At 45.1% G+C, this 13191-nt stretch overlaps 1 protein-coding gene across 1 annotated transcript in view; it reads left to right on the forward strand.

Annotated features, from left to right (window-relative positions):
• LOC116648714 (cytochrome P450 3A12) overlaps positions 1-319 on the forward strand; it is a 38143-nt gene extending 37824 nt beyond the window's left edge. Inside the window, exon 13 of the mRNA XM_032430882.1 lies at positions 224-319. Within this exon, the coding sequence (XP_032286773.1) occupies positions 224-319 (96 nt within the window). The remainder of the gene's footprint in view (positions 1-223) is intronic.
• Positions 320-13191: the final 12872 nt, after the last annotated feature.

Below are 13191 nucleotides of genomic sequence, written 5' to 3' on the forward strand. Positions count from 1 at the left end.
GAAGGTGCTCAATAGATATTTGTTGAATGAGTAGTGGATGAATACTCCCACCCTCCAGTCTTGACAGCTTACAGAGTAAGAGTAAGATCCCAGATATATGCATCTAAAAGTAGTATTTATGTGTTTGTAAATCATTATTGTCCTTCATGTTTCTTGTCTCCTTTGTTTTTGTTGTCAGTAAGGCTTCATTCCTGGTTCTCATATGCTTGTGTAACTGTTGCAGATCCACCTGAGAATGAGCACTCAAGGGATTATTCAAACAGAAAAACCCATTATTCTCAAGGTTGAGCCAAGAGATGGGAGTGTGGACAGAGCCTGACTTTCTCTAAGGACTTCCCCTTTGTTCTTCAAGAAGCTGTATCCCAGATCACCAGAGACCTCAATTTCTTTTGTGAGTAAAACCCAGAAATGAAGATGGCCTTCACATACTGCCCATGATGGATGACTAGGGATTCTGTACATTCATTTAGCTTTCCCAGTGTCTGTGTGGAGCATTATATATTGTGGAGAGTAAAGGAGGTGATAATAATTGCCAGAGATGTAGACTCAGCTTGTCTGGTTCATACAGACTACCCCCAGTTAGTGCCAGCTACTCCCCTGAGCACTGATCAAGATTAAAACTTCCTTAACAATTTTTTTTTTAAGATTTTTTATTTATTTATTTGACAAAGAGAGACACAGCGAGAGAGAGAACACAAGCAGGGGGAGTGGGAGAGGGAGAAGCAGGCCTCCAGTGGAACAGGAAGCCCGATGCGGGGCTCGATCCCAGGACCCCAGGATCATGACCTGAGCCGAAGGCAGACGCTCAACGACTGAGCCACCCAGGCACCCCTTCCTTAACAATTTTATCAACAAACTTTAATGAAAACAAGAATTAGTGTCATGACTGTGGTAGCGACATTTATATCACATGTATTATTTTGAATATTCTACATTAACTATCACACTGAGCCAGTCAAGCAACACCTCTTTACAAAAGTATTAACTGATGGTTTTGTGCACATTAAGGGGAATCCATAGAACTGATGAGTGAGAGCCAGCGACTGAATGTTTTGACCATCACAGTCACTGGGTGGGTGGAGCTTGTTCAGAACTCCAATGTGATATGTTAAGATAGGTGAGAGTTAATCCACTGTGACTTTGCCCATTGCTCAGAAAGTATATTCATAGTTTAACTCTACAGGTTTTGGAGCACATGTTTTTTATAACTCGATGGAGGCACTTAGTATTATATGATTAGTTTTGATTTAAAGTTTTCATCTCATCTGCCCGGCTGTTCTGGTAGGCAGGGAACATACTTTCTCTTTGTGTTCCAGCCTCAGCTCCCAACTGTCCCGACACAATGAACATGGAATCAGAGGTGGTTGATTGGACAGCAAGGCTAAAACCATTTGTCCATTTGCACAGGATTCTTCCTTTTCCTTCCCCTCCCCACTCCTTCTTTCTCTTCTCCTCTCTTCTCTTCCTTTGCCTTTCTTCCTGGATAATTCAGTCCTAAAACCATAGGTGGGGCACAGCCAGGTGGGCAGCCCCACATTGAGGGTCAGGGGCAGAGAAAGAGTCACAGTGACTCCAAGTTAGAAACTGAGTAGGGTGGGGAGGGTGTCCACGTGGAAGAGCAGCCTGGCATGGGTGTGGGAGCCCAAGCTAGGTGAGAAAGATGTCCTCACAGAGGGGTGGTCTGGTGAGAGTCCACAATAGGACAGGGTAAAATCTCAACATCACCTCTGGAATATTCTTGGAATATTCTTACCAGGGAGGCAAACCTTCAAGAAATCCTCAAAAAATCAGACAAAACCAAATAAAGGAATATCTACTCCTAATCTGTAACTGGTGTGTCATCTTCAATAAAGTCAAGGTCCTGAAAGTGATTAAAAAAAAAAAAGAAAAAACAAGCCCAGATTGGAGCCATTTGCCCCCCAACCCCACCTCACAGCAAACTAAGACTAATCACAGTTTCAACTTATCCCAGGAAGGTGAACTTTTAACAGTCCATCTGAAATTTCCTGATGGGCACTAGTGAATCATCTTCAGGATAGAAACCCTGCAAGTCCATCCCCCAGAAAGAAGGTGTCTTGGCCTGAAACAATCCTTTCTTTTCCCTCTATGCACTTCTTGCTCCACCCTCCTTCCTAGAAAACCCTGCATTTTGTACACCTCCTGGGAGCATCTGTCTACTTGCCAGGTGTGATGGTGCTGATTCATTAATCCCTTAATAAAGCCAATTAGCTCTTCAACTTGATTGTTGGAATTCTGTTCTTTAACAAAAGGCTCAACTTAGACTAAGTAAGTGTTCCAGACTGAAGTAAAGAGACTAAAGAGGGGTGAAATGTAAAATCAGTGACTGAATCAGAAGTCCTTCTGCTATAAAGGACATTGGGGAAACAGGCTCTGATGGTTACTTGGCAGTAATGTGTCAGCGTCCACTTCCTGACTTTGAGGGAGAATGTCTTTGTAGGAATTACAGGGGATTATGAAACATCAGGTCAGCAATTTACTCTGAGATGGATCGGGAACATAGTTCATGGAAGAGACTCTTCTGGAAGCTTGTGACTGTTCCCAGGAGAAGAGGGTCACAGAAGCAGCTCGAGCCTACACAGCTCTCCATGTCCCTACCTTAGTCTGACTTGTATTATTTAATGCAACAAGGCAGGACCACACAGTGATGAGAGATGGGGATCTCTGAGCCTGGAGCCCCTGGGCTTTGAATGCCAGCTCAGTCCAGGGCTGAGTCTAGACCAATCAGTGGTTTTGGGTAAAAGAAGAAAAGGTGCCCCTTTTGCATAGGTGGACCCACAGGGCTTGGGCCACCCTCCACTACAGACATGGGACCTTGAACAATTCCTTAATACCTCATTGCTCAGGACTTAGTGCCTCAGATTGTTAAAATAAGGGGATGATGCCAGGGCCTATGTGACAGGACGATTAAACTAGATGATGTGTGTGAGGTGTTTAGGACACAGACTTCAGAGCACGCAGTGAGCACGTAATCAATGTCAGCTATTACTTTCATAGCTGTATTATCCTCAGTCCTCAGGAAGCCATGTTGGTTTGGACATTTGGGCTCCAGCCTAGTCAAGTCCAGCTTCAATCTGCCATTTGAGAAAGTAATTGCATACATCTTTCATGGAGGTTTAACTATGAAGGTATTGATGTCTCAGCTGATGTTCTTCAGGAATTTTCCAAAAAACAATATAAACATCCCCCTTCTAGAAGTGCCTTTGTGAAGTGAGAATAATGTGAACCTCATGGAGTTGGAGTGGGGAGGTGTCAGCAGGGGGCGCTCTCACGCCCTACCACACAGACGCAACAAGAAGAGATAGACTTGACCTTGCTCTACCCTACTATCCCAGCTGGAGGAAGAAGGGCTCTCCTTGTACAACCCACCACCCCTTCTGCCTCAGAAGAGCTCAGCCAATGAGAAGCCACCACACTTCTAACTCCAGGGTTACTCCAATGGACTTCAGTTTATAACAGCCTTCCCAGCTTCTCTTTTTCTCCTGAAAAGAGCATACTATAGAAGCCACTTTTAGGCAAACAGGCTTGAGTGATGGATTGTAGAAAGGGCCCACAGCGACCCCCTGGCTGGATACAGACAGGCCCATCAGGTGACCCATCTCAAAATATCCATAGACCCAAACCTACCAATGGGCTACTTACAACCGGGCACCGTTGCCAAAAAGGAGAAAATGCCCTTTGTCACCATACCTCATCTTCCCCAAACAGTCCCCACCCACTGTGTCCTTGCAGTGTATCCAATAAACTTCTATCTCCTTTGTTCTGCCTCAGGTGAATTCTTTCACAGCCTGTGCGCAGGCTTCCACTGGATCGTCGCCCCGTATTTGGGGGGCCCCATCCGATTGGGACAGACACTCCATTTAGATACCACATTTGGTAGCCTCACATGGGGAGCCTGCCCCCCCACCCCCCCACACACATTTGGTGGCCACTGATGAGGGCCTTTATCAGTCCCGGGACGCTCCCCGGATTCTCCAGGAATTTCTGGGGACTTTCCCTCAGTGCACCCAGTCTAGTACTCCTCGGGGAACTGACAACCTCCGCGGAGGTGACTCCTTGCGGAGGGTCCCAAGCCCCAGGGGGAACCAGGCCGACGCCACTGCCCAGAAGGGTGAGGGGTTTCCCCCTCTGCCCTTCGGGGAGGCCCTTCCCTCTCTCTCTCTTTGCGGTCCTTCCGCAGCCTAACCCCAGTACTTCTGAGACACGGAAGGTGCCCTGCTGGGGCGGCTCTCCCGCGCGGTCTGAAGGGCTGAGGCCGAGCAGGTCAGACTGCCCGCACCCGTGAGGGCGCAGGGCCCCTGGCCTCTGCTCTCTCACTCAGCCGGGAGGTGTGGTCCCAGCGTCCCGCGCAACTGGCCGCTGGCGCACAGCGAATCCGCACACGTCCCGGGCTCGGGTGGGATCCCTTGCGGCCTCTGGCGTCTGGGCCGCCGAGCTTCCTGCGGCCTCCGGCCCTGTCCCTCTCGGCCCGCGCCTCCAGCCGCCGTCTGGATCTGCGGGCAAAGCCGAGCGCGCTCCTGTGCCCTCCTTTTCCCCGCCGAACTGGTGTGCGGCTCTCCCTGCTGCCAGGGCACGTGCCCACAGGAAGCGCCAGGCCAGTTGCCGTGACCCTCTCCGTGGTGGGATGCTACCGGGACGCCGCCACCACAGCAGTCTGCCGCCTCCCGTGGGTCCTGTCCTTTTTCAGGTCAGCGGGTCACCCTGACTGAAATCGCGACCTCCAGCCGGAGCTCCATTCCGGATGCAGTTTCGGAATATAGGTGAGGTTCAGTGGGGTGGAGTCCGGAGCCGAGGACCAAGAAGGAATTCTTGAGGCGTCTTCGGTGCAAAATGGTGGTTTATCACAGCACGGGGACAGGACCCGTGGGCAGAAAGAGCTGCTGCCCTGTGGTCTTGAGGAGTGGCTGATTATATATACTCAGGAGTTGGGGAGGAGAGGACAAAGGGGGTGTCCAGAAGGACTGTCATAGCTAAAGACTCTCCGGATACTGGAGGCCTGGTTATTGTCAAGCCAAGGTTGTTTTCCCCTCTAATGAGACACTAACATGAAGACAGTTGGGAGTTTCCTGGAGGGATGTTACATTCTTCCTATCACACCTCCTTGTCAATGGGCTTCAGGTTCAAAAGAAATTCAGTTTTATTTACATTTCCTTCTGCCTCAGCCTCCCTCAATTTCATGTAGGGGAGGGTGATGTTAGGGCTTCAGGAAACTGAGTTGTGGGTCTCTGGAAGTTAGGTTATTGATAAGAAAGCTTCTTCCTTGTAAATCACTAGGACATTTGTAAACTAAGGGAGACTCCTGTCCTGCAGGACTGTGATCTCTATCAGTTAACCATTTGTTTTTCCTTTAGGGCAGCCAGGAGTGCCTGAGGAATGTCCCATATATCCCCGGCGGGGGGGCGGGGGGGAGGAGTTGGAGGGTACCAGCTTCTGCTTTGTCCTCAGCTTGCCTTCTGTTCCCTCATCATTCCCTTTGGCGGGATGCCCCTTGGGAATCAGCAGCTGGTCTTTCCCACCTATGGGAGCCTGTCTCCTCCTTTGGACTCACCCTTAGGCTGTAATTTTTTTTAAGATTTTGTTTATTTATTTGACAGAGAGACACAGCCAGAGAGGGAACACAAGCAGGGGGAGTGGGAGAGGGAGAAGCAGGCTTCCTGCTGAGCAGGGAGCCCGATGCGGGGCTCGATCCCAGGACCCTGGGATCATGACCTGAGCCGAAGGTAGATCCTTAACGACTGAGCCACCCAGATGCCCCTTTAGGCTGTATTCTTTTTTTTTTTTTTTTTAAAGATTTTATTTATTTATTAGAGAGAGAGAGAGAGAGAGAGAGAGAGAGAGAGCGCAAGCAGGGGGAGAGGCAGAGGGAGAAGCAGGCTTCCCGCTGAGCAGAGAACCTGACGTGGGGCTCGATCCCAGGATCCTGGGATCATGATCTGAGCCGAAGGCAGACGCTTAACGACTGAGCCACCCAGGTGCCCCCTAGGCTGTATTCTTAAAAGCTAGAACAATCTGACCCCCCGAGGCCTGAGGAAAAACATATCTTTTTATGTTTCCTGGCCTCCCTACAAACTCCCGGATGAAGACATATGGCCCATCCATGGAACTCTCTCTTAAGATACTGTTTTCCAGCTTGTTCAGCTTTGCTGGAATTCCTCCCCATGATCATAAGTCCCATATGTGTCTTGCTCAGTGTCCTGGCCCTAAATCGGGACCCTGACCTAAGAGCCTTTTACAGAATGTCTTTGGCCGCTAACCAGGCTAACCAGCTGCCTCCAGAGGTACTGGATGGGGACTCTCTTGCTGTTCCACCTCCAAATAGATACAGGGGCTTCTCCCTCATTCATTTCCAGGGTTAATGGCTATAATCATTGGAACCAACTGTCTCTGCTTAGTCTACCTCAGGATGGGGACTTGAAGGAATATTCCCAAGCAGGGGTGCCTGGGTGGCTCAGGTTAAGCATCTGCCTTCGGCTCAGGTCATGATCCCAGGGTTTTGGGCTCCAGCTCTGATTCGACTCTCTGCTCAGCAGGAAGCCTGCTTCTGCCTGCCACTCTGTCTACTTGTGCGCTCGCGCTCTCTCTCTGTCAAACAAACAGATAGATAGATAGATAGATAGATAAATACATAAATAAATAAATAAAATCTTTTTTAAAAAAAAGAAGGAGATTCCCAAGCAGCTGCCGAAACTCCTTTTGTTTCAGGGTAGTTCCCTGTCTTCTCCCACCCAACATGGATTTATTTCCACTTGATGGTGGAAAGAAAACATGGCACCTGCTCATTTGTCCGAGTTGATGAGCTTTAGAACCGGGAATCCTCTTTCTCTGCCCTCTGGCAGCACTTCACCTCTTCGGCCTCCCCCTTCCCCTCCTATACCATCCTGGGTGCCTCTGGCACCATTGGTTCCTCTTCCTACCTTTTCTGTGAAGTAGCTAGGAGCACCCATTGAACTTAACACAGCCACTTCAGATTTCCGTGCCACTGTCCCCAGGTAAAATTTGACAAAGGGGAACAAATTGATTGACTTTTAAGTGGACCCAAGTGGAACATAATTTGGTATTTAAACTAGTTGAAACTTTTATTCTACCAAGGTTTACTCAAGGTCAAATAAGCTTGCAAGTTATTCACAAAAAGATGACTTAAAAATAATGGTTAGTTTTGTCCATCTTAATGTTTTCCAGGGTAATTGTTACCATAGCTTTCAAAGTGTTTGGTAACCTGAAACTTTGAAGTTTTGCTTGAGTGATAAATTGGCTTGAATTCATTGGACATCTAAATCTTTTCCAAATGAGGTAAGATACTAAAGCGTTGATTACTGAACTTAGGTTTGTCTTTTGGCTTCTTACTGCACACAAACCAAGGATATTTGAGTCTCTTGGTAAACCTGCTTTGTGTTTAATTGATTCATAAATCTGCCATCTAAAGAATTCCAGTGTATAGTCAGAATGGCTAAAATTAACAAGACAGGAAACAACAGATATTGGCGAGTATGCAGAGAAAGGGGAACTCTCTTACACTGCTGCTGGGAATGCAAGCTGGTACAGACACTCTGGAAAACAGTATGGAGGGTCCTCAAGAAGTTGAAAATAGAGCTACCATATGACCCAGCAATTGCAGTACTAGATATTTACCCCAAAGATACAAATGTAGTGATCCAAAGGGGCACCTGCACCCCAGTGTTCATAGCAGCGATGTCCACAATAGCCAAACTATGGAAAGGACCGAGATGTCCATCGACAGATGAATGGGTAAAGAAGATGTGGTGTATACATACAATGGAATATTACCTAGCCATCAAAAAGGATGAATACTTACCATTTATATTGACGTGGATGGAACTGGAGGGTATTATGCTGAGTGAAATAAGTCAATCAGAGAAAGATAATTATCATATGGTTTCACTCATATGTGAAATTTAACAAACAAAACAGAGGATCATAGGGGAAGGGAGGGAAAACTGAATGGGAAGTCCTCAGAGAGGGAGAAAAACCGTGAGAGACTCTTATCTATAGGAAACAAACAGGATTGCTGGAGGGGAGGTGGGTAGGCTGATGGGGTAACTGGGTGATGGGCATTAAAGAGGGCACTTGATGTAATGACCACTGGGTGTTATACGCAACTGATGAATTATTGAACATTACATCTGAAACTAATGATGTACTATATGTTGGCTAATTGATTTTAAATTAAAAAAATAAAATAAGAATTCTGGTGTAACAATTCACAATTGATTACTACTGAGTTTTGAGTGGAAGACTAAGGTTTCTAAGGGTTAAAATTCTGCTAAATGTAATTAAGACTGATGGAAGTAAGGGAAGCAACTCTGTATGTGGGGAAATAGGAGATGTGTAAGAAAGGTATAAGGAGTGGGAATACATTTTTGTTGAAGGAAAAAGAAAGTAACTTTGTCCTAAAATGAGAGCGGTTGTTTGGAGAGAAATGGTTTGGGACAAAATATGAATGCAAAAGAAAATTGTAGAAGGTTGTGAAGGGAAATCTTTGGAAAGGAATTTTTTGTGTGGTCAGGATGGACTGGACTAAGATTGAAATGAATAGGTAAAATATGCTGGTATAAGATTGAAATTCTGCTTTCTGTCTGTTAAAGAGACAAGATTTTCTTGGATTATTTATTGCTGCTCTTGGTAAGAAAATGTAAACAAAGTTGCTTTTTCTTTGTCTGCCCGGAAAAACCAGTTTCTATGTTTTGTCTTTATCAGGTCTTTTTGATTATCTATAATCCTATTTAGGCATGTTCTTTATTTTATTTTATTTTTTTATTATGTTAGTCACCATACAGTACATCATTAGTTTTTGATGTAGTGTTCCATGATTCATTATTTGCATATAACACCCAGTGCTCATTACAACACGTACCCTCCTTAATGTGCTTTAAAACTTTCTAAGGTTTTTAACAAACTTCGCCAAGATTTAAAATCGCAAATGAGGTCTTTTTGACGAATTAGGAATGTTGATTTGGTATGGTATGTTCTGGTATAAGGTCATCACACTATATTATGATTATGAAAGTGTTGTGTGTTATGTGTCACAGAAATAACTGAATTTCCTTATCAGCTACATCACAATGAACTCTCAGATCATTAACAATGTCCATTTGTGATTTTTTTAGTCATTTATACTTACTGTTCAGATGCTCTTGCAAAATGTGTTTCATCTTCCAGGAGATTCATAAAATGGACTTTTGACAAAACACATATTTGATATCTCTAAGAATCAGAAAACAAATGGGGAAGAATTTCCAGAACTGACTAAAAAGCTCCATTCAAATGGAGTAAGAATTAATAACATGGAACTAAATGAACTGAAGAAGATGATTATGGTTTTGTGACTCGTTTGAAACATTGCTGGTTCTCTAATGTTTGCTCTTCCAGATTAAGGAAACTTTCTCCTAAGATATATCTAGGATTGGGGCGCCTGGGTGGCTCAGATGGTTAAGCGTCTGCCTTCGGCTCAGGTCATGATCCTAGGGTCCTGGGATCGAGTCCCGCGTCGGGCTCCCTGCTGGGCGGGGAGCCTGCTTCTCCCTCTGCCTCTGCCTCTCTCTCTCTCTCTCTGACTCTCATGAATAAATAAATAAAAAAACATTTAAAAAAAAAGATATATCTAGGATTTACAGAAATGTGATAAAATATTCATTTGTGAACAAATGGAAGCATTTAACTTTTCTCTCTATTCAAAACTTTTCAGTGAGTACTCCTTCTTTCATGACAATCATAGTTGTTTGCATAAGTTCAATAAGAATCTGTTCTCCTTGTAACAGGACACCACTGGGAACATTGGTTATTTTAGCAAGGCTTTGACTGGAATGTCATAGTTGAGAGACATGCACAGACTCAGATATGCCCAGACAGCTTTAAGGAACTAAGGTTGACTTTATGGAGCCAATAAAGCCCCCTTAGAACTGTTGGCCTGATACCTTGCTTCCAGAGTTCCCAGCAGCCTTACCAGGTGAGTAAACAATGTCACTTCCTGGCAGGTGCAGGAACCTCGGGATATGTTGGGGACCTCAAGAAGAGGAATTTGCCCAAATCTACAGGTATTGCAGGCATGTTTGATGGCAAGTATTTGGCTTGGCTTCTGCCCTAGAGAGGCTACTGAAAGTTCAATTGAGATTCCTTTTGAATAGTTCTATCAAAGCAGATTTTAGATCTATAGGGTCAATCACTATTCTTGCTGAGCTAATGAAAATAATTCAGCCAAGTTTATTAAATTGGTCTTGTATTGCAAATGAATTAGTCTTGATTTGGCTATCTCTAGAAATAAGGGTGAATTTAGAGAAAAATTATGTTTCAGTAATACACATTTGTGGATGTTAAATTCTAGTTCTGATTGTCTTTGAATATTTGTTGTTTTCCTAAGCTAGACAACTTGAGGTAAAGTTCTGAAAAATTGCCACAATAGCACATGTATAGATACTCTTTGTTCTTGTTATCCTGTGGGGATAATAACAGGACCCCTGGACATAAGATTATTGGAACAGCTGGAAAATGGAATGGGTTCTCCAACATCTGTGTAAGTTAACTAGCACCTTGACCAGTTCTCTGTGGCTGGGATGACAAAATTGTTCCTTAAAAGCCAGAGTGTACCCCACTCCATGGGGTTAACTATGGACTTGTAGAGATGATGGATGACCCCACTTTTCTTATGTTTGGATTGGATGATACACTTGGGGATGCCCATATTCCCAGATAAATCCTCTCCCACTTGTCAGTGATTCCTTGTAATTAAGATATTGTTAAGACTAGACATCAAACAAAGAGGGCTTCTTGGTGGTTTTATCCCTTAGCCATGTTCCTCCCCAATAGAGGAGGCACCTCTATTGATATAAAATTGCAAGTAGAGGCTTGAGCCAAGCATACAGTAATCACCTTTAACTGAACTCAATATGCAGGTCACCCACAAATTCAAAAGATGGCCCTCCAAAACCCAATGGCCTTTGATATCCTGACTGGAGCTCAAGGAGGAACCTATGGTTTATTAAAACAGAGTGTTATAAAGGGGCGCCTGCATGGCTCAGTTGGTTAAGTGTCTGCCTTCGGCTCAGGTCGTGATCTCAGGATCCTGGAATTGAGCCCCATATTGGGCTCCCACTCAGCGGGGAATCTGCTTCTCCCTCTCCCTCTGCCCCTCCCACCCGTTCATGTGCTCGCTCGCTCTCTCTCTCTCTGGAATAAATAATAAATTTTTAAAAAACACTGTTATGTATACTCCAGATTACCACAAAAATATTCTGGGTTTCTAACTGACATGGGTACTGGAGGCCAGTGAGAAGGGCCCAGGTCTGCAGGGGCAAGTCCCAGGCCTTATAGAGCTATGGACACAGCCACACACCATCAAGGACCCTCTGTGGAACCAGGGCAGGGAGGTGTCACTTTTAAGACCCGGGGCAGAGAGAGGGTCTGAGGCACAATATCCCACCCTGAAGTCACCCCAAAAATCCTGAGCTCATTCTGGGAGGAGCAGGGAAAGGCAGTGGGGGCGGGGGGAAGTATGATCAGAAAGACTGAACTCAGAAAAGCTCTTTACCCAAGTCAGACCAAGAAGTTGTTTTAGGAAATGAAATATTTAGGCAGATGAAATTCTGCCTCCCCAGTCTTACCCGAGGAAGCGTCTCAAGGAGGTGATGATGTTAAAGATGAAAAGTTTAAAAAGCTACCTTTTCTTTGGCATCTGTGTGTTTTCAAAAGCAGTGTGTCTCATTCCTGCAATTGGAACCATAACACGATTGATTACCAAGATGAAATGGAAAAATCAGAGAACTGCAAAGGTCTCAAGTCAAAGCCTTTAATTTTACAGATTTCTCATTTAGTGCTAAGAGGCCTTGGAAGAAACTGAAACACAGAGAGGTTAATGACTTGTTCAAGGTGAGAGATTGGGAATGGTGGAGCCCTCTGACCTGTGGCCTCATTCACTATGCTGAGCTGCTTCCAGACAAGTTCATTAGTCCCACTGCTGGGATGGACCCCACAGGCCCCCAAGGGACAGGGATGGCTTTGAGGCCAATTTTGGCCCCACTGGTGTTTTCTTAGGGCCCAGCACTCTGCTGAGCACACAGAAGGCCTTCAGTAAAAACATCTTGAGGCTGTTTGTGAAACACATATTGGAAAAACACCTAGACTCTCACCAGTAGCAGTCATCCTTTATCATTTGGGGATTTCCCAACACCTGCCCTCAGGGTTCATCTGAACTTCAAACATGCCTAAAAGATCAGCAGGAAGGTTCTTGTCCTGGCTTTTGCTTAGATCCACAGACATTTCCTTGGCACCGCTCTGGATCAGGTCCAGATGTGCCCCATTTCTGGAGAAAAGTCACATCCCTGAATAGACAGATTCAATATGGCAGAAGGTCAGCCTCGGCATGTTGAGAGCACACAGAAGGAGCACTTGTCCACAAAGGGGGTTGGGAGGGGCTCATACCTGGTCTGAGGCTTCTAAAATTTTATTTTAAAAATCAAATATATAAATGTATATGCTTTATAAAGTTGAACAGTACTACAGTGGCTATAGGAAAACTAGTGGTCCCTTGCTCCGCCTGATCTCCATTCCCATTTTCCTCTAAGTCCAGTTTCAACCAGTTCTGTAGTTTCTTCTCATGTTTACTGCTGTGTCATTAAATGACATGCTCTTACTGCTACTTGTTGATTACTTGGAAGCTAAGAGTTTAGGTTGCTAATATCCTCTTGCCTCCCACTCACTTCCCACCCTCCCCAAACTGGGATGGGTATTGAGTCCTAGTTGGTGAATGACAAACTTCTCTTTATTCACAAGTCTATGCTTCCATTTCTAGGCAAGTTTTCATATTCCTTGGAATCAAGAGTTCCTTTTTATAATTTGATGAGTTTTCTATGGCCCGTTAGTCTATTTCCACCAGAAGCATCACTCGCCTCTGCATGGTCAAGCCCTCCTGAGGCTCTCTCCTTGCCTTGGCCTAGTCTGTTTGCTCCCTGTAGCGTGTGCAGGGCTATCATCCTGGGCATTCCGCTCGCCTCTCTGCTGCACTGAATTACCTGTTTGAAGACTCTGAGGTGCTTTCTTTCTTGGTTTTCTCCCTCATTTTGGCAAAGGCCATCTTCTTACAGCTTTCAGGAGAATGATGCAGAGGAGTAAATTTTTTTTTTAAGAATGTGAATGTCTGAATATATCTCTGCTCTACTGCCA

This window comes from Phoca vitulina, unplaced genomic scaffold (genome assembly GCF_004348235.1).
Source record: "Phoca vitulina isolate PV1807 unplaced genomic scaffold, GSC_HSeal_1.0 scaffold45, whole genome shotgun sequence".
NCBI lineage: Eukaryota > Metazoa > Chordata > Mammalia > Carnivora > Phocidae > Phoca > Phoca vitulina.